The sequence below is a fragment of the Scyliorhinus canicula genome, chromosome 8 (genome assembly GCF_902713615.1).
Source record: "Scyliorhinus canicula chromosome 8, sScyCan1.1, whole genome shotgun sequence".
NCBI lineage: Eukaryota > Metazoa > Chordata > Chondrichthyes > Carcharhiniformes > Scyliorhinidae > Scyliorhinus > Scyliorhinus canicula.
The window spans coordinates 43386700-43412143 of NC_052153.1; the positions used below are offsets into that span (position 1 = coordinate 43386700).

General features: G+C 48.6%; 1 protein-coding gene across 1 annotated transcript in view; it reads left to right on the forward strand.

Annotated features, from left to right (window-relative positions):
- Positions 1–8980: 8980 nt before the first annotated feature.
- LOC119969890 (paladin-like) overlaps positions 8981–25444 on the forward strand; it is a 127489-nt gene continuing 111025 nt past the window's right edge. The window contains exons 1-5 of the mRNA XM_038803870.1: positions 8981–9147; positions 12648–12750; positions 18290–18469; positions 21107–21271; positions 22932–23092. Coding sequence (XP_038659798.1) covers positions 8981–9147; positions 12648–12750; positions 18290–18469; positions 21107–21271; positions 22932–23092 — 776 coding nt within the window. The remainder of the gene's footprint in view (positions 9148–12647; positions 12751–18289; positions 18470–21106; positions 21272–22931; positions 23093–25444) is intronic.

Sequence of the window (25444 nt, forward strand, 5' to 3'; positions counted from 1 at the left end):
GCCAGAATAGGGCAAGAAGGAATTTTGGACTTATCTTTGCCAGAATTGTACCAGCTGATCAGTCATTCATTGTCAATGGCAGAGAATGTTTGATGTGCCAGGAGGAGGAGCAAATCATGGCCCCTGGCATGAGTGTAGATTCCACCTTCTGTAACTGGTGGGTACAGGAGTGGCCCGAGTACAGCATCAACCCTGAGACCAATGTTCACTCTAATTGATAAGTTCCATTAATTTGAAAAAAATCACTGTTTATCGATTGTGCCCCTTTAAGGGGGCATTTTGTTTCGTCTAATGATGATGCTTATATGATTCACTGATCCACAAGTCAAACATATAAAAAAGAAGTTGCATAGATTGTATGTTGCAGTAACTGTCAATGATGTGACATTGTTAGAAATCGCTGGCAGGATACTACAGAACAGTTTCACATCAATTAATCAGCTCATTTCTCAACAAGAGTGAACGACAGATGTGCACTGAAAACCAGACTATAATGTGTAATGTTTGACAACTTGCAGATTTTAATGATCTTAACCCTTTGGGTGCTATGATCAGCAAAAAGGACTTGTCATGCCCTGGGTGTTTATAGTATGGTAATAATTGGTCTTATAAATTAACACCTCTGTTTGGTATTTTCCATTTATCTGCGTGTTATAACAACAAGAGACCATCAGCAACTTTCTTAACAAATAATGCAGCTGTGTCTTGTCAGGACCTTAAGTATTGTAATCAGTAAGTATGTGTGCATAACTCTTCCGTCTGGCTTAAAAAGGTGAACAATTAGCCACACATGAGACAAATGTTTTTAATGGTATTCAGATGGCCAAAGATTTGGATAGATTATATTGGTTGACAAAAGTACACGCTGTACTGACAAATTATACAAATGGTCAGATCAAGCCCAAGATGAGGTGCAATGCCTTTTCTTGTCAGCCTGCATCTTGTATGTCTTTCTTCTTTTTATTTTTATTTATTTATTTTTTTTCAAATTTAGAGTACCCAATTATTTTTCCAATTAGGGGGGAAATTTAGCGTGGCCAATCCACCTACCCTACACATCTTTGGGTTGTGGGGGTGAAACCCACGCAGACACGGGGAGAACGTGCAAACTCCACACGGACAGTGACCCAGGGCCGGGATTCGAACCCAGGTCCTCAGCGCCGTAGGCAGCAATGCTAACCACTGTGCCACTGTGCTGCCCCTCTCTCTTTCTTTTAAATAAAAAGAAATAAAGTGCCAACGTGGTGCAGCAGGTCTCCACCCCAGCAGTGTTTGTCTTGTATGTCCTACTTGTGGAGATCATGAATTGGATTCAATTTGAATTGTTTTTTCGGGGCCAGCAATGAGATGGATTAAAAGCTTGCCTGATCCGCTCTGCTCATTGGCTTTGTAACTTTAAGAATGGGATAAAAATTATATAGATGAATATGTATTTGTCTCACATATGTTGGCTACCTTCATCTCTGCTCGTTTGCTATCAGCTTTAGCCTCTGTGTCTCATTTTCTACTCCAAGTGCTACTTGCTCATTCCCTTGTGCCTCTAAGTCTATCTCTAGTTCCATGTGTTTTTGCTTTGTTCCCATGTGTCTACAGCCCTGACCCTGTGCGCCTTTAGTTCCAGTCTCGTGTGTCTATATCACTAGTCCTGTGCACTGTTAGTTTCAGTCTCATGTGTCTACAGCGCTAGTCTTGTGCGCCTTTAGTTCCAGTCTCGTTAGTCTGTGCAGAAGGAGGGGGAGAACATGGGGGGGGGGGGGGGGGGGAGGAGGGACAGAGGCTGGGGGGGGGGTGGAGAGGAGTCTGAGGGAGGGGATGAGACAGAGGGACAGGGGCTGGGGGGAGGGGGTGGAGAGGAGTCTGGGGGAGAGTGCAGAAAAAAAGAGAAGCAAAGAGAAGGGTGAGATAGTGAAACAGTACAGACATAGGCCTCGCGGGCATGGAGCAGGGCGAGGAACCAAGAGGGCGCCGCAAATAGCCACTCGGGAGGGCATCAGGGCGGAGGGAGACCCTGGAGTGCAGGGGCAGGGGCGCAGCCACATGGCGTACACATAGCTGGGGGCCACATTGGGTGCCCCCTGGACAAAGGGACAAAGGGAAACGCCGGAGCCCTGGGGCCCGACCCCATGGTGAGAATGGCGACCCTGGCCATTTGGATGGTCCCCGAGCTAAGGGAAACCTCGGAGTGCAGGGGCATGTCCACCAGGTAAGTATGGGTGATCCCGCAGGACTGGGGGGTCAGAAACCCCCCACCAGGATTGTTACCTGGAACATAAGGGGATTCAACAGCCCAGTGAAAAGATCCAGAGTCTTCGCCACCCTTAGAAGCTGGAAGCACCAATAGACCTGGAAGAAATCATGGAGAGCATCAGCTCCATGCAGGCGGGGAAGGCACCGGGACCCGACGGGTTCACGGCGGACTTCTACAAAAAATGTGCACCAGTCCTGGCCCCACACCTAAGGGACATTGTCACAAATTCACTGGCAGGGGGAACCCTACCCCCCACGCTAGTACAGGCCACAATCTCACTGATACCTAAAATAGATAAAGACCTGACGGAATGTGGATCATACAGACCCATTTCACTGCTGAACGTGGATGCGAAAATACTCACAAAGGTCCTGGCCAAAAGTCTGGAGGGCTGCGTACCAGAGGTGGTCGCAGCGGATCAAACGGGCTTTGTCAAGTATAGGCAGCTCACAGCTAACATCAGGCGGCTGCTGAATGTGATAGTGATCCCCCGGGGAGAGAACACCAGAGGTGATCGTCTCGAATGAGTCGAATGGAACTACCTCCTGAAATTACTGGAACGGTTTGGGCTAGGAGTGGGATTCACCGCCTGGGTGAGGCTCCTGTACAACGATCCTAAAGCGAGCGTCCGAACTAACACCACCAGCTCTGAATACTTCCAGCTACAGAGAGGAACAAGACAGGGCTGCCCCTGTCCCCACTCTTGTTCTCGCTAGCGATCGAACCCTTGGCGTTAGCCCTGCGGGACGCGAAAAGCTGGAATGGAATCCAGAGAGGAGTCAGGGAGCACAGAGTCTCACTCTATGCAGATGACCTGCTCCTCTATGTCTCGAAGCCACAGGAGGGACTGAAGGCAATACTGCAAATACTGAAAGAGTTTGGAACCTTCTCAGGCTACAAACCTAACCTGGGCAAAAGCAAGGCAGTCCCAGTGAACCGAAAAGGGGGAGGGCGAGAGCTGGCGGGGCTCCTGTTCAAAACAGCCCAGAACAGATTCTGCTACCTGGGGATTCAGATAGCCAGAGACTGGACACAGATCCACAAGTGGAACCTGACCAGCCTGGCGGAGGAAGTAAGAAGAGACCTTCAAAGGTGGGGCTCACCCCCACTCTCTCTGGCGGGGAGAGTGCAGACGATCAAGATGAACGTACTGCCAAGGTTCCTCTTCCGGTTTAGATCCATTCCAATCTTCACCCCCAAGGCCTTTTTCCAAAACGTAGACAGTCTAATCATGCCGTTTGTGTTTGGGGGGGGGGGGGGGGGGGGGGGGGGGGGGGCAAGAACCCGAGAATTCCCAAACAGACACTGCAAAGAGGAGAAGTCAGAGGGGGCCTGGCTCTACCGAACCTACAATACTACCACTGGGCAGCAAGGGCTGAAAAAGTGAGGGGATGGGTACAAGAACCCGACACAGATTGAGTACAAATGGAGGAGGCATCCTGCAAAGGAACAACTCTCCGGGCCCTGGCCACAGCAGCAATCCCATTCTCCTCAACAAGATACACAACGAGCCCAATGGTAGCGGCCACACTGAGAATGTGGACCCAGTTGAGACAACACTTCGGGATAACCAAAATGTCCCCCATGGCTCCCATCTGCAGCAATCACAGATTCCCTCTAGCCAAGCTGGATACCACCTTCAAAAGATGGAGGCGGGACAGGGGCACACTGACGGTCGGGGACTTCTACATAGGGTGCAGACTGGCGACACTGGATGAACTGAAGAGGAAGTGGAAACTAGCAAAAGGACAGGAATTGAGACACCTCCAAATAAAGCACTTCCTCCGCAAAGAGACAATAGGGTACTCCGAGGCCCCAGAAAGCCACACTACTAGAGAATCTGATAGGCACAAGCAGCGAGAAGTGGGGGGAGGTGCTATGTGGGAAAATATACGGACGGCTACTGGACAGAGCCCGGACGCCACTGGACGAGACCGGACAAAAATGAAAGGATGAACTGGGGACAGAGGTAGGATGGGGACTCTGGAGCAAAGCACTGAGCAGGGCTAACTCCACCTCCTCCTGCGCGAGGCTAAGCCTAATGCAGCTCAAAGTGGTGCACAGAGCGCACCTGACCAGAACCCGAATGAGCAGGTTCTTCCCAAAGCTGCAGACTGGCTCGCTGACCTCTCGGAATTTCTCCACCTGGACAAGACTATTTAACGCCATCCGAGGGTCAGAGGAAGGCTTGCTGGGTACTTGGGGGCAATTCATCGGCCTGTTCCAAAACCTGTTTGAGGCCAGCAATGAGGAATAGGGTAGGATAAAAAAGATGAGGAACCAAAGGACTGCGCAACCCGGGGTGGGGGGTGGGGGGGGGGGGGGGGGGACCACAACAGGAGAGGAAGGGTGCTGAAGCCAATGGGGTGTGGGGGGGGGGGGGGGGTTGGGTGTGAGGAAGGGGGGGTATCATAGACCGATTCGGAGGGCAACAAAATGTACATAGAGTTGGTTAAATGAAGGACAGAACAAACCTCTCTGTAAAATAAAGTAAATTATTTTGCGTGGGCAAGGAAAATGCAATGTATATATGATGCACTATCGATTGACCACAGAAGCGATGTTGTAGTCCGAACTGAAGGCTTTAATAGACACGGGGCGGAATTCTCCACTCCCCGCGATGCCTGGGAGAATAGCGCGAGGGCCTCCCGACATTTTTTACGACCCCCCGCTATTCTCCCCCCCCCCCCACGCTTGCCCCGCTCCTCGAATCGCCGGTCGCTATTTTTCAATGCGAACGGGGATTCTCCGAGGCCGATGGGCCGAGTGGCCGGCCGTTTACGACCTTTTCGCGACAGCGGCAACCACACCTGGTCGCCACCGTCGTGAAAATGGCAGCAGAAGCCCGTTTGGGGCTCCTAGGCGCCCGATTGGCACGGCAGTACCACGGCCGTGCTCCCGAGGGGACAGGCCCGCGATCGGTGCCCACCAGACGCAATATTTTCCCTCCACCGCCCCGCAAGATCAAGCCGCCACGTCTTGCGGGGCGGCTGAGGGAAAAGACGGCTCTGCGCTTGCGCGGGTCGGAGCCGCCTGCATGATGACATCATCCACGCATGCGCGGGTTGGAGCTTTCCAACCTGCGCATGCGTGGCTGACGTCATACAGGCGCCAGCCGCGCGTCATTCTTGGCAGGGGGGAGAATCGGGTCTCGGGAGGGGGTGTGGAGGCTGCCGTGGGTGACGGCCTCTTTCACGGCAGACTTCCCGATTCTCCGCGTTGCGGAGAATCGCGCCCACTATGTTTCCCCAGCAGCTCAGGTACAGAAAGGAAGCTGTGGGGAACATACGGGCTCTGATAGCCTGCCTTACTGGGCGGAGCTACCTTACAACTCTAACCAATGGATGACTAGTGTTACATACCATCGGGCCAATGAGCAGCGAGCCTTCTCCAATGGTGTCTCGACATTGCTAGGTACCGTAATACCTCTAATCATACTACCACAATACACACCTCTCTATAAATATGAGAAAAGCCAATAAAAATATTTTCAAACAAGAAAAGATGTACTTTGTGATCCATGTTAATCTTTAAATCTGTGTATTTGTTAAACTAAGGGGGAAGTAAAGGAGTATTGTATAATATCCAACTCTTCATGTTTAATAAATATTTTCTTCTTGTTAATTTTTTATTTAAATTTTTTTTTAAAGTTTAGAGTACCCAATTATTTTTTTCCAATTAAGAAGCAATTTAGCATGAGCAATCTACCTACCCTGCACATCTTTGGGTTGTGGGGGTGAGATCCACACAGACACTGGGAGAATGTGCAAACTCCACACAGACAGTGACCCAAAGCCGTGATCGAACCTGGGACCTTGGCACAGTGAGGCAGCAGTGCTAACCGTTCTCCTCTCTTCTCCAAAGCCGCTTTTTTGACCGCCCCACTCCTGGTCCACTCCATACAGCGCTGGGGCCCGACCCCGACCGCATGCGCCCCCTCACGGAACTTCCCCTTCCCCACAGCCTCATGGCCCTCAAAGGGTGACTGGGGCTTTTCTCATACTACGCCCACAACTGGGTCCACAACTACGCGGATAAAGCCCGCCCACTTATTAAGACCACTACATTTCCCCTGACGGCTGAGGCTACTCGGCCTTCAGCTACATCAAGGCCAATATCACCAAGGCTGCCATGCACGCGGTGGACGAGTCCATCCCTTTTCAGGTAGAGAGCGATGCGTCAGACGTCAACCAGGTGGGCAGGCCCGTAGCCTTCTTCTCTAGAACCCTCAATGCTTCCGAGATTCAACACTCCTCTGTCGAGAAGGAGGCGCAAGCCATTGTGGCAGCTGTGTGGCATCGGAGCCACTACCTAGCTGGTAGGAGGTTCACCTTCGTCACCGACCAATGGTCGGTAGCCTTTATGTTTGACAATGCACAGCAGGGCAAGATTAAAAATGATAAGATCTTGAGGTGGAGGATCAAACTCTCCACCTACACTTACGATATTAAGTATCGTCCTGGGGAACTCAACGAGCCCTCAGATGCCCTGTCCCACGGTACTTGCGCCAGCGCGCAGGAGGACCGACTGCGGACTCTCCACAACGACCTCTGCCACCCAGGGGTCACCCAGCTTATCCATTTTATTAAGTCTCGCAACCTGCCCTACTCCACCGAGGAGGTCAGAGCCATGACCAGGGATTGCCAAGTCTGCGCGGAGTGCAAACTGCACTTCTATCGGCCAGACAAGGCCCATCTAGTAAAGGCCTCCCGGTCCTTTGAGCGCCTCAGTATCGACTTCAAGAGGCCACTCCTGTCCACCAACCACAATCTGTACTTCCTGACTGTCATTGACGAATACTCCCACTGCCCTTTCGCTGTCCCTTGCCCCGACCTGACCTCGGCCACAGAAATGAAGGCCCTGCACAGCATCTTCACACTGTTCGGTTTCCCTGCATACATCCACAGTGACCGGGGTACATTGTTTATGAGCGATGAGCTGCGTCAGTACCTGCTTGGTAAGGGCATCGCCTCGAGCAGGACTACCACTACAACCTGCAGGGCAACGGGCAGATGGAGAGGGGGAACGCGACGGTATGGAAGGCCGTCCTTTTTGCCCTTCGGTCTAGAAGTCTCCCGGTTCCCCGCTGGCAGGAGGTCCTCCCCAACGTGCTCTATTCCATTAGGTCGCTCCTCTGCACAGGCACGAATGAGACCCCTCACAACCGCTTGTTTGTCTTCCCCAGGAAGTCCATCTCCGGGGTCTCACTTCCATCCTGGCTGACAACTCCGGGGCCTGTCCTTCTCCGGAGGCATGTGAGGAGCCATAAGACCGACCCCCTAGTTGAGATGGTCCAGCTGCTGCACGCAAACCGCCATTATGCCTACGTCGTGCACCCAGACAGATGGCAAGATACAGTCTCCCTACGGGACCTGGTGCCCCCTGGCTCCGCTGCCAACACGCCCCCCTCCCTCGCATCCCAGCATAGCCTACCAACACCAACCATCTCTTTCGCCCCCTGGGGCTCCTGTGTCCTCCCGCGCCTACGCCGCACCCCACGCCTTCACTGCCGCCATCCGCCACTTGCCGACCACCATCCTGCAACCGTCTCCGAACAACACGCTCTCGGAGTCACCATCATCTACGACGTCCGTGCCCGCCACACCGCCAGAGCTGAGGAGGTCTAAAAGGACGATCCGGCCTCCAGTTAGACTGGACATTTGACCCACGTCACCCCCCCAGACTGCGTATTTTTTTTAAACAGGGGGTGAACGTGGTGAATGCATTCACCAGGAGAAGTGGTGCCTGTGTAATCTTTAACCTTTAACCCCGGTGGGCTCCTCCTCTGGCTCTGCCCCCCCCCCGGAGACGGTATATAGTCCTGCGCCCAGTGGGTGGCGCTCATTTTGTACAGAAGTCACTGGCAGGCTAGTTCTTTGTGTAATAAAGCCTTCGTTCACTTGCTCATATTGTCTCGCTGTGAATTGATGGTATATCAGAGGGGTTATTTGCTGCTTTACTTGGGGCGCAATTCTGACGTGATGCTGAGGGGAGAAGTGGAACGAGCGAAATGAATGAAGCAACTGGAAGTTCTGAGTTCACTAAAATGAAACTATTTTGTCAGCAGCAAGTAGGGGCTAGGTCTTATAGCCAGAAAGATACAGAGAAATATACGTAGAAAATAGAAGCCGGAGGAGGCTATTCGGCCCTTCGAGTCTGCTTCGCCACTCATTATGATCATGGCTGATCATCAAGTTCTAGGGCCCAGGGAAATAAATTCAAAAGCCAGTTTTTCAGCAAATTAACAGTTCAGGCATGGGCCACTAGTCCATGTCAAACGGATACCGTCAGCTCAACGTTTGGTCCATGTTTGGGCAACAAAGGTGGTAAGAAAATGATAAGAGGTGATGATGAAGTGGTCACAGGTTCTAATCCCACCCCTTCATTTATTCTTCAACTGTCCTAGAAGGGAACATCTATATATCTATATGTATAGATATAAAACATTTGTAGTAAAACAAACTATTTATTCATAGGTTTGAGTATTGAATTTGTTTGCTGTGAGATGGAACCTAAGAACTTGCTATTGTCTCACTCAGATTTATTCTTTCCTTATTGTGTGACAAATTCTGTACCGGGCACCCAACCCTAAAATATTTTCTGTTTGTTTGCTTTAATGCTTTGTAATGAACCTGAAGATGTTAACTACTTATGCAGTAGAGAAGCTGAATGTTAATTTCAGGATTGAAAATGATCATTTTTAAATTTGTTTTGTTCAGCTGCTAATTGACCATGGGCACCACTGCCAGTGCCAACAAGCAAGTTGCACCAGCAGCCCAAGGGCAATGTGACAGGGATGCCAAACCATCTGGAGTTGACAGTCACACTGAAGATATCAACACAGCTGCCGGCTTGGCAAAGTCCATCATCACCAATAAAGTGGCACCCGTTGTAATTACGTAAGTAACAGCAGTCAAGGATAGGATACTGCTGAGGCGAAGGCTTAATGACCAAAATAATATTTTATCCCTTGGTCCAATTGTCTATCACCCCCGACATTCCTGACCCCTTTCCATGTAAGTACAGGAGATATAACACCTGATCTTATACCTCCTCTCTTCTCACCACCCTGAACATTCCTGCCAGGCATGTCGGGTTCTGGACAGCTTTCTCCGAGGCCAAGGATGTGGGGGTGAGGGTGGAGCCGTGCCCGAAAGTGGAAGTCTTCGGTGTATCGGACCAGCCAGAACTTCATACGGGGAAAAGGGGGCCGATGCCCTAGCTTTTGCTTCCCTAATCGCCCGCCGGAGAATCCTGCTCGGCTGGCGATCAGCAGCACCGCCCACAGCTGCAGACTGGCTGGCAGACCTGTCGGAATTTCTCCAGAAGGAGAAGGTCAAGTACACCATCCGAGGGTCGGAGAAAAGCTTCCACAAAGCTTGGGGGCTGTTCATCAGCCTGTTCCAAGACCTGTTTGAAGCCAATAACAGATAGGAAGGGAGGGGGCCGGAGGGACCAATAGGAACAACCAGGGTCACACAAAGCTGACCCATCGGCAGGAACAAGGGGGGGGGGGGGGGGCGCAGTGAGAGCGGCACTCAAGAAAACACCAGAAGGGTACCCAGGGAGATACCAAAGAGGGGGCCAGAGAGTTCCCCCCACCCCCTACAAAACCATAAGAACAAAAACAAGATGAACGATAGATAATAACACCTACGGTGGAGGAAAGGGCCTAAGACACTGCCCGAATAGAAGATAAGGGGAGGGGGGCAACGGGGGGGGGGGGGGGGGGGGGGGGGGGGGGGAGTGCCAGAAAAAAGGAAAACCATGTAAATTATAAATAATAACTGTTTCAATCATCTCCTGTATAATGTACACATGTAAAATTCAATAAAAACATTTATTAAACAAAATTCTTTCCAGGTGAAGCAGTGATTTACATGTACCTCTTTCACTTTAGTATACTGTATTTGCTGTGCACAATGTAGTCACCTCTACGTTGCAGAGACCAAACACAGATTGAAAGACTATTTAGCAGTGCGCAGTCATTCAGTCTGCGAGCATGACCATAAGCTTCTGGTGACTTGTCATTTTAATTCTTCACTATGCTCCTTGACATCTCTGTCCTTGACCTGCTACAGTGTTCCAGTGAGGGTCAACACAAGCTCGACGAACAGCATTTCATCTTTTGATTCGGCGTTTAACAGCTTTCTGGATTTAATAGTGATTTCAACAATATCAGACCTAATCACTTCGATTTGTCTCATTCTCTTTGCAGGTTTCGCTCTTAACCATGACTTTCTCCTTTTGCTTTCTGATGGCATGCTGCTCACAATTCTGCCATTTACATCTTCTTTTGTTTCGTTACTTGTCCCATTACTAACTCCTTTGGCGATTCCAAGCAATACTTTTGTCATTTAGGTGGGTGGGTAGAACTGGAAAATTTAGAACATAGATCATACAGTGCAGAAGGAGGCTATTCGGCCCATCGAGTCTGCACCGACCCACTTATGCCCTCACTTCCACCCTATCCCCGTAACCCAATAACCCCTCCTAACCTTTTTGGACACTAAGGGCAATTTATCATGGCCAATCCACCTAACCCGCACGTCTTTGGACAGTGGGAGGAAACCGGAGCATCCGGAGGAAACCCACGCAGACATGGGGAGAACGTGCAGACTCCACACGGACAGTGTCCCAGCGGGGAATCGAATCTGAGACCCTGGCTCTGTGAAGCCACAGTGCTAGCCACTTGCGCGGCCCCAGGTAATTTAGGGTAATGTCTCCTGTCTTCTGCCCTGTCACAGACCCTTCCATAGGAACAAGCTTTTTCCAAGATTGGGGGTGTCAATTACAAGGGGTCATAATTTCAAGGTGAGAGGGGGAAAGTTTAAGGGAGATGTGCGTGGAAAGTTTTTTACGCAGAGGGTGGTGGGTGCCTGGAACGCTTTGCCAGCGGAGGTGGTAGAGGCGGGCACGATAGCATCATTTAAAATGCATCTAGACAGATATATGAACGGGCGGGGAACAGAGGGAAGTAGACCTTGGAAAATAGGAGACAGGTTTAGATAAAGGACCTGGATCGGTGCAGGCTGGGAGGGCCGAAGGGCCTGTTCCTGTGTTGTAATTTTCTTTGTTCTTTGTTCTTCCTTTTGTCTTTTTCTCCCACTACTCCCCTACCCCCATTGGTCTACTTATAAACTGTTACATTACTAACTTTTTCCCGTTTTAATAAAAGGTCACGACTGGAAATGTGTAAGATTTTAATGTCTCAGAGAGGGGCCACGAATACCTAAATAGGTAGTTAATGAGCACGATTTAATGGAAAAAAAGGTCCCATTGTGGAAGGGTTTCTCAGTGCCTGTAACGCCGAGAATAACCCGCTATCAAACGGGAGACTCGGTTTTTGGTCTCGGCGAGGAATGCTCTGCTGAGTCTGCATTTACCTTCATTTCCTGTACGAGTTCTCCCTCAAGGCAGAGGTAGATCGACTCTTTTTAGGCAAGGGAATTGTTATCGGGGGTCGATGGGAATGTGGAGCTCAAAAAACAAACAAATCAACCACGTTCTTATTGAATGGTGAGGCAGGCCCGAGAGGCCGAATGGCCTGCTTCTGCTCCTAATTCAGATGTTCATAAAGGGTTTGTCTCAGGACCAGCGTGAGGAATATTTTCCCTCAGAAGGCTGGGAACACCTGGTCTATAGATGCTCAGTTGATGAATATATTCAGTCTGAAAATGGAAAGACTCTCGGTGCTACAGGCGCAGGAGCAGCCTCTGCCAGGACACAATCATGGCCTGTGTGGGAGGTCTGCCCAAATCCTGCTGATGGACCTGCGTAGAAAAATGTGATGAGGCCTCTTCCCTCGCCAACACCCTACTCTTGACGTCATTGTGACTCTCAGTAGTATTGACTGACCTCTGAGCCAGAAGGTTGTGAGCTTAAGTCCACAGATTTGAGCACAAGAATATAGCTCCAGTACAGTAGTAAAGGTCTGTTGCACTGTCAGGTGTGCCATTTTCCAGATGGGATGTTAAACTGAGGCCCTGTCTGTCATCTCAGGTGAACATAAAATATTCTATGGCACTGTTTTGAAGATGGGCAGTGTGGGGGGAATCCCCCTGGAGTCCTGGTAACCAAAATTATATTAACTTACACCATTATTTCTAGCCTTACTGTGTGTTAATTTATCTAATATTGATACTGTCCAAACAATAGCGCCAAATTGCAGATAATCTGGACATTATCACATTGCTGTTGTGGGATCCTTCTATGTACAAATTGATTTTAATGTTTTCTACATTACAGCAGTAATTATACTTCAAAAGGTCTTTCCGCTGTTTTCCTACCCGTAAGGATCAGTTTCTTTCCCTCAGTCACAGGCCTTGTACAAATATTTTCCTCCCCAAGCATCTGATTTGCTGCTGCTGAGTTCTCATATCTTCTGCTTGTTCCCAAGGTACAATTTGAAGGAAGAATTTCAAGTTCATGATGACTTTCATAAGGCCCATTATGTCATTGGCCGTATGAACGACAGTTTACCTGAGCACTACCTTGTGCAGGTAAGCCTTTGGGCCTTCTCCTCTGCATGTGCGGTATAGTTTGAGCATCTATCACTTGCCCCAAGGGCAAGGCTACATTAGTAAGTATTGGTGTGTTATCCTGCAAGCAGCCTGCAAATGTATCAATCTGAGATATGTCAAAAATTGGGCATCATCCACAGGGCAGCACGGTAGCACAAGTGGATAGCACTGTGGCTTCACAGCGCCAGGGTCCCAGATTCGATTCCCCGATGGGTCACTGTCTGTGCGGAGTCTGCACGTTCTCCCCGTGTCTGCGTGGGTTTACTCCGGGTACTCCGGTTTCCTCCCATAGTCCAAAGATGTGCAGGTTAGGTGGATTGGCCATGATAAATTGCCCTTAGTGACCAAAAAGGTTAGGAGGGGTTATGGGGATAGGGTGGAAGCGACGGCTTAAGTGGGTCGGTGCAGACTCGATAGGCCAAATGGCCTCCTTCTGCACTGTATGTTCTACATAGAAAATAGAAGCTGGAGGGGGCCATTCGGCCCTTTGAGCCTGCTCTGCCATTCATTGTGACCATGGCTGATCATTTGTTTGGTCAACTTTGCACTTAGAAAATTCAATCAACCATGGCCGGGATTGTTCAATGAATTTATTGTATCGATCTCATATAATAAATCCCTTATTCCTTTACAACATCTGCTGAATATTAAATTCCAGCTAGTTAAAGGTGTTATTAAAATATTGTCAGAATATCAATCCTGGATGTGATTAATAGCAACTAATAGCAGCACCAACAGCAAAATCCAAACTCTCCAGTCATTAGTGAACTCGCTGAGTTCATCTAGATCATATATGTCAAACTCAAGGCCCGCGGGCCAAATCCGGCCCGCGGTGGAATTATCTTTGGCCCGCGAGATAATATCTAATTACTTTTAAAAAAAAATTTAGATTAGCCAATTATTTTTTCCAATTAAGGGGCAATTTAGCGTGGCCAATCCACCTACTCTGCACATTTTTGGGTTGTGGGGGGCGAAACCCACGCAGACACGGGGAGAACGTGCAAACTCCACACGGACAGTGACCCAGAGCCGGGATCGAACCTGGGACCTCAGCGCCGTGAGGCGGTTGTGCTAACCACTAGGCCACCGTGCTGCCCTAATAATATCTAATTACTATTAAAGCTGGCCCCAGCAATTGAAGCGCCTATGGCGTATGATATGGCTGATGCCGAGTTTATTCAGGTATAGTGTGAATCACAAAGTGTTGGCCTGTGGAAAAATGTTTTCATTAGAAATTACTCTGGAAAAGCTCCAGATAAAGCAATAAGAAATAAATGCAACTAATTTTTTTATTTATTTAATATTTAATGTTGTTTTTATAGGCAATAACCTAAGCTTTATTAGTTCCAGGTTCAATAATTTCATTTCAATAAGTTTTGCAAAAAAACATTGAACCAGTCCGGCCCTCGACTTGTCCCGATTTTTAAATTTTGGGCCACGGTGTATTTGAGTTTGACACCCCTGATCTAGATCATATATTTATAACAGTCATACTGGGAAAGAAAACCCTCGGGTGTTTGGTGGATAAACAAATCATCTCCATCAGTACCATTAGTAAGCTGCCAATGTATCCTTCGTCATCTAATATTGATTTCTTCCATTTTTCTCATGAACAAATTGATTCATGTACAGTGTAGTGCTTACCATTCGGGGGAAATTATTTTCATATAATATCAAACACACTGGGATTAAAAAAGCTAATATTGTAAAAGTTGCCCAGTGTACGGGAAATTCAGAGGACCTGGGCGACGTTTTCCTCAGTCAGATTGCAAAGTATTTCAAATAAGTGATGAAAAATACTCTGAATATGAAATTCAAGCAACTCAAGGCATGTTTTGCAACTTACCCATGGCCATTGCAAATGGGATATGGTAAGAGAGAAAATTGTTTCACCCACTTCATTCCCAGCCCCAGTTCTTATCCTTGTGCAGCCCCCCCCCCCCCCAAGAGGCTGAGCACTGGTCTGAAGAAAGCATGCGATCCAGATAAGCTCCCCAAATTAGAAGCACGGTGCTGAATAAAAAGGGAGATGGCAGCAGTGCACTGCAGGCTGCTGGATGTTTGTGGCTTTGGCCACAGACAGAATTGCCATGTAACAAGAGGGGAAGAAGAGCTCTCGTGGGTTCACTGACATCGCCCTGGGCGGCGAGAGTTGGAAACCAGGATGATCAGCATGTTTGTGTTGAGGTCGGGATCAAGAATCCTCTCAGGAACACTGAAGGATTGAAGGAATATGGCAAAGGCAGAGAATGCTCAGAGTGTAGCACCACGGACCCAGCAGCAGGGCTGAAAAAGTTTAATAACTTCACTTCGAGGATCAAGGTGGGTGAATGAACCAGCACACCACCTCTTGTATTTTACAGCACCAGCCAGACTGGTACACAATGCAACATACCCACATTACCCACCCAGCACCACATCCTGACACTCAAATCCATAACATCCTCACACGATATCTTACCTACACACACGTTTGAATCATACCAGCTGCCTCTTCCATTGCTTCCACATATCACAAGCTATTCAGCTATGGCAAGCATCAATCTTGTAGGAGAAGGTTGTCCACAAAAGCCAGGGTACCGGAGGAGGATTAACATGAATGCATCCCCTCAGCTCCCTGGAGGAGATGGTTCAGTGGATCATGGGCAGCAATTCTATAGAGTCAGTACTGTAGTAACCAGTGTAGTGGAAGCCATCCTGGATGGCAATAAATTGCACCTTCTGCCCTCACCCCTGACCCTCATTCTGAAAAGCGCCATGGAATAGAAACTTCTGATAGTGACCTTGGGCCTCCTGATTTCCTCTCCACACCCCCTTACATAACCTGCACTTTCCCCTATGCTTTTGTACTTTGAAATAGTCAAGAAATGCTGGCAACTCAGTCCTAGTGGAAACATGGGGATGGGTGAGAACAGGGAGATAGCTTTGAGGAAGAAGTATCGTCATTCGACCTAACACTCGCAGTCATCAGCTCAGACATTGGCACTGAGCACAGTTTGGAGGCGAGTGTAGAGTCAGGATCTGCACATGGTGAATCACTGGGCATGAGTGGGCTGCAGCTTGGACAGGGTGACAGGTGCGTAAACTTCCCAGAGGGTGAGGTCGGAGGCAAGTTCGGCTGCAAGGCAATAATATGAGGACGTTGTTGGGTCAGATTGTAGGAGAACTCTAGTGACCATGCTTTATGCATTGGCTACCTGCCAGATAGAAATAGTCACTAGCTGGTGCCATGGAGGAGTTTGGCACAGAGTTTGGAAATGATAGGCACCTCCAAGGCACCACTGCCTGGCTGTCCCAGGATGAAGTCTCTTCTGGCTGCTGTCTTTGTTTCCAATGCATTGCAGGTGGAGGCCCCCCCACCCCACCCCAATGTTTCTGTGTAACCGTGGAAGCTCAGACAGAGACCATGAAATCCCTGGCTGTCGTCAGGCAGGCTCAGGCCGCTAGCTTCCAGTCTGCTACCATTGTGGATGCCAATCTCACAGCAGTCCAGCAATCATTGCTGCACAGATTGAGAACTACTGAGGTACTGTTTTGAGAGAGTAGTAGTTGGTTGGTACAGCACCCTGTCCTCTCTCAGGGTGACAGCATTCACCCTTCCACCATTGCCACTCTATCAGTGCTCTTGCAGATGGCTCTCAGCCAGCCAGAGAGCTCTGGCTGCTCCCGGTCATGCCAAATTGATGCAATCTGAAGCTGGGCTCTGTACACGGTCTGCAGCCCGCTACCAACCCATGCTGCAGCCACTGCGATAGACTATGTAGGAGCTCTAGACCAGGCAAGGGCACCCACAGGACAGACACTAAGGGAATCTAGTTCTTTTAAGAACATAAGAACTAGGAGCAGGAGTAGGCCATCTGGCCCCTCGAGCCTGCTCCGCCATTCAATGAGATCATGGCTGATCTTTTGTGAACTCAGCTCCACTTTCCGGTCTGAACACCATAACCCTTAATCCCTTTATTCTTCAAAAAACTATCTATCTTTATCTTAAAAACATTTAATGAAGGAGCCTCAACTGCTTCAGTGGGCAAGGAATTCCATAGATTCACAACCCTTTGGGTGAAGAAGTAATAACCTGCCTGCATCTATCCTATCTATTCCCTTCATAATTTTATATGTTTCTATAAGATCCCCCCTCATCCTTCTAAATTCCAACGAGTACAGTCCCAGCCTACTCAACCTTTCCTAGGAATCCAACCCCTTCAGCTCTGGGATTAACCTAGTGAATCTCTTCTGCACACCCTCTAGTGCCAGTACGTCCTTTCTCAGGTAAGGAGACCAAAACTGAACACAATACTCCAGGTGTGGCGTCACTAACACCTTAGACAATTTTATTTTGTATTATTGATGTATTCCTGGATACGGTTGTTGAGTGAAGGTTATTCTGTTGGCTTTTATTAAGTAATATAAACCAAGTGAACCGTTGTCATGGAGAGTAGCTTTGTGCCTAAATGTTTTGTAAGGGGATGGTGGGCCCATGTTAGGGGTGGGAGAGTTCATTGCAGCTGAAGTGAAGCTTCACCACACAGTCCTTCTTGCTCCGCCCAGTTACAATTGGTCCACGTCATCTTCTCCCTTCTTCCTTCTCTACCTGCTGTTGTTTTCTCCTCCATTGTTTCCTCCACCAAATCCCACAATGTCTACCTTACAATGGTTCATTTCTCCCCCTGCCAATTCTACTGAAGGCTTGAACCTGAAATGTTAACCTGCCCTTCTGCTTCATTTTTTGCTCTTATCTTGGATTTCCAACCATCTGCATTTTTGAACTCTTTATCTATCAAGAGTAGCTTTGTGCCTAACTCCTATCCACTCCATCTACAACAATGCAGCTCGGAGGGTGGTATGGTGGCGCAGTGGTTAGCACTGCTGCCTCACGGCACCGAGGTCCCAGGTTCGATCCCAGCCCCGGGTCACTGTCCGTGTGGAGTTTGCACATTCTCTCCGTGTCTGCGTGGGTCTCGCCCCCACAACTCAAAAAGACGTGCAGGGTAGGTGGATTGGACCCGCTAAATTGCCCCTTGATTGGAAATAAAAGAATTGGGGACACTAAATTTATTTTTTAAAAAACAATGCAGCTCGGGAATCAGGCTCTGAGACAAGTGCTTGCATACTTTGGATTCTGAGAGAGAGCCACTTATCAGCAGGCCCTTGTGTTTACCCAATTACATCCAACAGAACTCATGGCAGAATCCTAGAACAGGTTTTCCACAAGGTGAAATTCCCAGCTGGAGGAGTTAAAGTGTAGGATTTGTGGTGAGGAGAGTCACAATTGGTACTCAGCCACTTGCAAAGGTGCCTTCAATAATTTCCACCCAGTAATTCCCCATTGAGTTTATTAATACTCCAACTGAATACGGAGTAGGAAATTCAGAAGCTGGACCCCACGCTTGATTGTCCGATAGTTATAAAGAAGGCAAAAAATACTTTTGTGCATCAATTTATTAGTGAACTATTTGCAAAACTCTCCAATAATTGGTGTGTGTTGGGTGATACAATATTGTGCTGTGTGTGCTTACAGGGGAAATATTTCATGGTCAAAGATCTCAACAAGAAAGTTGATGTCCTTCTTACCATGAGTAATTATGGGGCTCCAAACTTCCGCCAGATTCACCTTGATTATCCAGTGTTTGGAATGGGACAGCCAACAATGAAAGGCTTCTGCAAAGTACTGCAAAGGCTGAAGGAGCAAGGACATCAGGTGAGAAATGTGTTCAGTGTTGACCAGTGCTCCTCTCTCTTGTGTGACTAGCATACTAGCGGGCAAAACAGTGCCAGACTGAAATGAGCAGAATCATAAATGCTGAGGACAGTGGAATATTGGCAGCTTTTGACAGCGCTATGGTTATGTTATGGTTTGGCTGTGGAAAAACTCTCCTCGTCACATCTCTCTTGTCCAGGCTGGGTGCTGTTTCTCAGTTCTGTGCTCACAGATTCCATTATCTGCTGTCCTTTTATTTTCCTTTTGCCTAGTGCTTTTCCCTTCCTTTGAAACAAGCCTTGGCAATGGCTGTAAGTATTTAAAAAGGAACATTTAAAAATTCTACTTGGTTGGGAGGGGCACCTTGGTGCAGACATCGGGGAGCCGCCAGGGCTGGCAGAGCCAGATGACGTAGGGGCAACGGGGGTTCGAACCAGGTGCCCACCCATCCCAAGGTGAATCCCACCGAGTGGGTGGAGGGGGCACTGAGTGCCAAACCGGACATGTCCCATGGAGTGGTGACGGTGGCCATCAGCTCCCCCGAGTTCCATCTCCCTGATGGGGTCAGTGCACTGGATAATCGAGGTCAGTGCACGGGACAGGGCGACAGGGCTGTGCACGTGCCATTGGAAAGTGCAGCGAGCCCCCAGAGGACGTCCGCCAGGGGCATCGAAGTCCAAGGGACGTGGTAGGCCAAGGCTGCCTCCACCTCTGATGTCCATCCTGCGGACACACCTAGTCATAGCGATATAGCTGGGAAGGTTAAGCATATTGAGGATCACTGAGGGTACTCGCTCAAGCGAAAGGAGGCCGGTGAATAGCGGGAGAGGCTGAAATTGAGAACCGCGCCAGGCGGCAAACAGTTTACGATGCAACCGGCCCGCTCCTGTAGGCGAAATCGGGATCTCACGGTAACGTGGCGAGAAACCAATTATCACTACTTAAGCCCTATTTCCATACAATTAACAAAAGCCATCCCGTATCCAACGGTCTCCCATCATTCATCAGCCTCCGCAGCAGTGGTCATCCTGGCGCTAATGATCAGATATTATCCTTTTTGTGAATTTGATTGGGAGATAAATATTGGCCAGGGCACCGGGAATAACCCCTCTGTTTTTCTTCCAAATAGTGCCATGAGTTATTTTCCACCTACCTCAGAGAGGAGACAAGGGCATTGGTTTAACACCTCTTCAGAAAGACAGAGGGTGAAATCTTGTATGGCGACAAGGATCTTATCCATCGGCTGGAGATCCAGCGGGACCCATGTGCCACCTCTTTTTGGGAAGGCCAACTGCATCCTTTGCCTATCATGCAATTGACAGGCCTTTCCCTATGATAAGGGACCCTGGGGAATGGAAGGCCAATCCCAGGCTGGCAGTTCGATTGAGCGGCAGCGCCACTGGAATGGTGGTGGCTGCTGCAAATATGACACCCACTTGAGCACTGGGATCAAGGGTGGGTCCAGGCCAGAGATGGTGAGAGAAGGTGTTGGAAGAGATCGGCAGCAAGGCAGGGAATGATTCCCAGTGGAGAGGAAACTCTGCAAACAAACTCGCGGGTGTTTGCTTGTCGGGCTCCCTGCAGCTAAGTCCCCTGCCATTGGGTTAATAATGGGTCAGCTGAGTGGGATGAGAATGCCTTCCATAAGCTTCCACATCACGGACTTACTTGGGACGATGGCAGCCCTCCCCTATGCTCCCACATGATTAAATGGCCTCCGCCCATTAAACTCACCACAGGGGAGGGCACATGATTACAGTCAGCATTTCTGGCAGTGTAGCACTCCCTCATTTCATCACTGGAGTACCCGCCTAGATTACTGTGCTTAAACACCCTGGAGTGGGACTTGAACTCACATCCTACTGATCCAGAGGCTAACGTGCTATCAATTGAGCCTCGCTGACATTCAAGCTTGGGATAACAGACACATTTCAGAGAAAAAAGGCATATCTGAATGTTCCTTTTCTACACTACAAATCAGTAATATTGAGAAATTACATTCAGTATTAGTCAAGGACCGTCATGTAGATCATTGGGTACTTTTACTGTGTACGACACAAAACCCACTTTTAGGAGGCTTGGTAACTCTAGTATACATATTCTAGGATACATACTTGAGGTAATTGGCAAAGGAGCATGTGAGGCGCGATTGGGGCATGAGGGGTGGAGAGATGAAGAACATTTTAAAAATGAAATTAGTTACTCTGATCTGGAATGCACTGTGAAAGGGTGGTGAAAGCATTTTCAATAAAACTGGTCACATATACTGAAAAGGAAAAACATTGCAGAGCAATTAAGACAGAGCAGCAGCGAGGAACTAATTAGATCATTTTTTTCCGAAGAGCTGGCATAAGCATGATCGACCAAATGGTTTCCTCCTGCTCTCTATGTTTTTATGGACAAGTGATAGTTTATGCCCGACCCACTGGATAAAATGGAAATTAAATTTTTGTAAAATTAAAATGTAAAATTATTTTTCCAAAGGCTCCGGATTCTATACTGAAGGTTCTTTACAGGTGATATTTTTGAAAGAAAACTCTTTTACTACTTGAATATATATTCAGAAAAAGGATTATTGCTTTGTTTGAAACCTTCACATTCATCTAAAATACCTTTCCCCAAACCTTCAAACTGCAGGAAATCATTTGCTTCAATGTTCGAGAGGAGCCTGTCATTTTGTTTCACCAAGATGATGATTTTATTCCTTACACCCCACGTCATCACAGTGACCTGCAGGACAATCTCTACAGCCTGACTCCAAGAGGTCAGGTGGAAAAACTGGAATTAATCATTAAAAAAGAGGTCGGAGATTTTCTGAAATTTTCTAAGTGGCACTTGATATCTGTTTGTTATGTTGATTAGTTCAATTATTTAATTGCATTACCATTTGTCAAGTGAAGCATTTGCTGTCATTTGCATTTTGATGATCTAATGGGACACGATCTCTAACTGTGGATTTGGTCCACATTGTGATAGTCACTGCACCACTTTTGAAATCTGAAAGCTTATTTGGTGTTAACTTGTGGTCTGTGGCTACTGCTGGCAAGATTGACATTTATTATTCATCCTTAGTTGCTTTGAGAAGGTGGTATTGAACCACCTCCTTGAATCACCACAGCCATTTTTTGTCGCAGTTTAAAGCAACTTTAAGGCCACTTCAGAGGACAATTAAGAGCCAACCCAATCAACTGCAGTCATATATAGGCCAGACCTGGTAAGGTGAGCATGCTTCCTTCCCTGGTGGACATTGGTAGGAACAGGAGTGAGCCATTCAGCCCCTTGAGCCTTTCCCGCTGACCTGTCATCCAACTCTATGGGCCTTTGCCCCATAGCTCTTAATCACTTTGGTTAGCAAAAATCTAACTCCTCTGATTTAAAACTTGATTTAATTTCAATTGCGGTTTGTTCGATTCCCCAAATTTTCACCAATTTTGGTGTGAAGAACTGAGTCCGAATTCCAGTCCTGAAAAGCATGGCTCTAATTTTTGCATTATGGTTGGGGTTCTCCATTCCTCTGCTGCTGCAATCGGGAATCCTGATAGGTGGAATATGGAGTGTCCCCCGAAAAATGGGTTGGCCCCAATGTTCTGATCCCCCTGCTACCCGCTTCGCGCCGGTGGACTTTGCACCCATTTCAATTTATTAATGAGCTAGGAACCCGATTTACCACCCCCCGCCTCCGCCCCTCATCAGAGACCCTCACCAGTCACTCCTGCCTGACAGCTGAAGAGCAGTCCAGGCAGTAGAGTGAAAAATAATTCAATTTTCACTTACCCATCCCTAACATCTGCTGCCTCAGACAAAAGATGGGAACCTTATGACTATTATTGTTGATGAGGAGAAAATTTAATAATAATCTTTATTGTCACAAGTAGCTTACATGAAGCTACTTCCATTTAGCTTACAATAAATTTGAGAATACACAAGTAGCAATGAAGCTACTGTGAAAAGTCCCAAGTCGTCACATTCCGGCGCCTGTTCGGGTACACAAAGGGAGAATTCAGAATGTTCAAATTACCTAACAGCACGTCTTTCGGGATTTGTGAGAGGAAACCGGAGCATCCAGAGGAAACCCACACGGACACAGGGAGAACGTTGCAGACTCCGCACAGGTAGTGACCCAAGCCGGGAATCGAACCTCGGACCCTGGTGCTGTAAAAGCAACAGTGCTAACCACTGTGCTAATGTGCTGCCCATTTGGGCGATGATCCAGAGCCAGGCAAACGCAGAGAAGCTGAGGGAGTTAAAAGTAGTGGTTCCCCCCAGCCAAAGTGCTGAGTTTACAACACAGCACTCGAGGCAGGGGCCAGGTTTTGGACGGAGGAGGAGCCAGTCACAGGTAGATTTGATGATGCCATGAAGGAAATATATTATAATTCTCGATCTTGCAGAGAAAACTTTGGTCTAAATCCAGAGAAAATCCATACATGGCAAAGTAATCCTTCCTTTTCTGATATTTTAGCTGATGGATTTTGCAGCATTGAGCAACAAAACCTACTTTGTATACGATGGTACTGAGCAATTTGTCGCAGAGGCTTTCCCAAGGACAATTGAGAATGAAGATGATGTTTGTGTCTCAGAAGAGATCTATAGAGGCCACACCTTTCTGATGCCTTCCTTCAGGTGGTTTTATTAGTTTGTATTTTGGATACAGTGGTTGAGATTTACCTCCAACTTCAGCTGATACTGTTAATGGTTCTTCACAATGTGCAGTCTTCAACCACACTGAGGGCGTGATTCTCTGACCATGGGCCAGGTCGGAGAATCGCCGGGGGGGGGGGGGGGGGGGCGTGATTCACGTGATGCCACCCCCGACGCAGAGATAGGCCGAATCCCGCCAGCGCCGTTCACATGTGGTCCTACCCAGCGGGACCTCAGCGTCCTCTGCGGGGGGGGGGGGGGCAGCCTGGTTGGGGGGGGAGGGGGGTCCGACCCCGGGGGGGGGGCCTCCACCGTGGCCTGGCCCGCGATCGGGGCCTACCTGGTGGGGGCCTCTTTTACTCCACGCTGGGCCCCTGTAGCTCTACGCCATGTTGCGTCGGGGCCCTCGTGAGAAGGATTCGAGCACGCATGTGCGAATTCGCGCCGGCTGCAGCGCGCATGTGCAGACCGTTTGACGCCGGTATCGGCAGCTGGAGCTGTGTGAGTTGCTCCAGTGCCTTGCTGGCCCCCAGTAGGGTGCACGATCACTAATCCCGGAGGCCTGTTGAGGATGTCGTAAAATGCAACGGCATTTACAACGGCGTCAACACTTAGCCTCAGGATCAGTAATCCCGCCCCATGCTTCTCCAATGATTCTAATATGTCATACAGTTCGGTAGTGCTGCCCTCTGTTGGTTTCATTTCTATCTGCCCAATCATGACCAGAGAAGCAGTGTGCTCTTCCTGCTCCCGCACCCTTAGTCTACAGTCCCCCAAGATTCAATCCAGGGCCTCTCCTTCATGCTGCCTCTCTAACATCATCTGTAAACACAATATTGGGTGCCATGAATATGACATCCCTCTTTACCACACTACCACCTAGTTCAATTTTCCATGGTCTCTGATTTGTCATGCCGCTTGTTTGATGTCCAGTCCTGAATGAAGAAAAATTTCATAGAATTACATAAAATATACAGTTTAGAGACAGATCATTTGGCCCAACCTGGTACATATTGGAGCGGGCAGCCGAATAGTGAGATCCAGTGGCTGGCAACCTCCCCCTCCCCACACACACACACACACACACACACACACACACACACTGCAAATCGGCCCCGAACACCCCCTCCTCCCCCAACTAGATGGCAGACTCCCACCCCTGGATTGCCTGGGTGCAAACCCCCCTCCCCTCCCAGGCTCATTAGAACCAATTTGCATTAATTTCCATGCTACTGCTGGTGTGTGGCGTGGAATTCGTTCACGCCCCCAGCGAGGGGTCAGTGCATGCAGTTGATTTTGCTCCGATGCCCAGTTCTTCATCTCATTGTGGAATGCATTCTGGGCATCTTGAGAATGGAGAATCCCGCCCTCGGCCTCTCATCTTCTCTGGGTAAAGATATTTCTTCTGAATTTCCTGTTTCTATTTTTGTCACGATCAAACATTTATGGCCACCAGTTTTGCTCTTCCTCACTTGTAAAAACACTCTGGGTGGGATTCTCCCGTCCCTCAGCTGTGTATTCCTTGGAGGCATACTGTTCGTTAGTCTTTCCTCTCGATCACGGGGAATTCACCATTGATGGCCCCATGGGACTTGTGGAGTACGGTACGAGCTTCCCAGGTAATGGGTGGAGGCCAATTACCTGGGGCTCATTATGAGCTGACATGAATGCAGGCCAAAAGCAGGGCCTGGTGTTGTTAGTCCTCCCAGCAAGGATTGTACTGGGAGCGATATGCTGTGTTATGCAGACGTCTGCAAATACTGTCACTGAATCCATTTTTATTTGCCACCAGCATCCTCTGCGTTATTAAAAATATCTTTCCTAATTTTCGTGCTGTCTATTAGTTCACTCCTTAACAATCTCCTTTCTAGAGAAAAGATACCTGGCCTGTAAATCTTTTTCCAAAAAGTGGAATCTCCTCCTAGTATTTTCCACCATTTCCAGTGCTTCCTACAATATAGTGACCAGAACTCTACACAGCACTCCAACTGTAATCTAACCACATTTTGATGCAGCATTGGTATAATTATCTACTTTCCAATTCTTGTGTGCTTGTGTCGTTGTATTAAATATGGGATTATTGAGCTGTGGGACTCCCCAGAGGGGGTGGGCATGGTCGGGCGGTTGGGCTGGGTGCCATGGGTCGGGGTCACCCCCTGGGCCAGGGATGGCAGGGGGGAGGGCGGTTGTTGATGGGCTCAATGTCTGTGGCACCTATAGGCCGTCTTTCAGTATTGTGCACACCCATACCTGGGACAACCACAGCTGCTGCCTGTCTGTCCTGGCTGGTTTAGCTCACTGGGCTAAATCGCTGGCTTTTAAAGCAGACCAAGA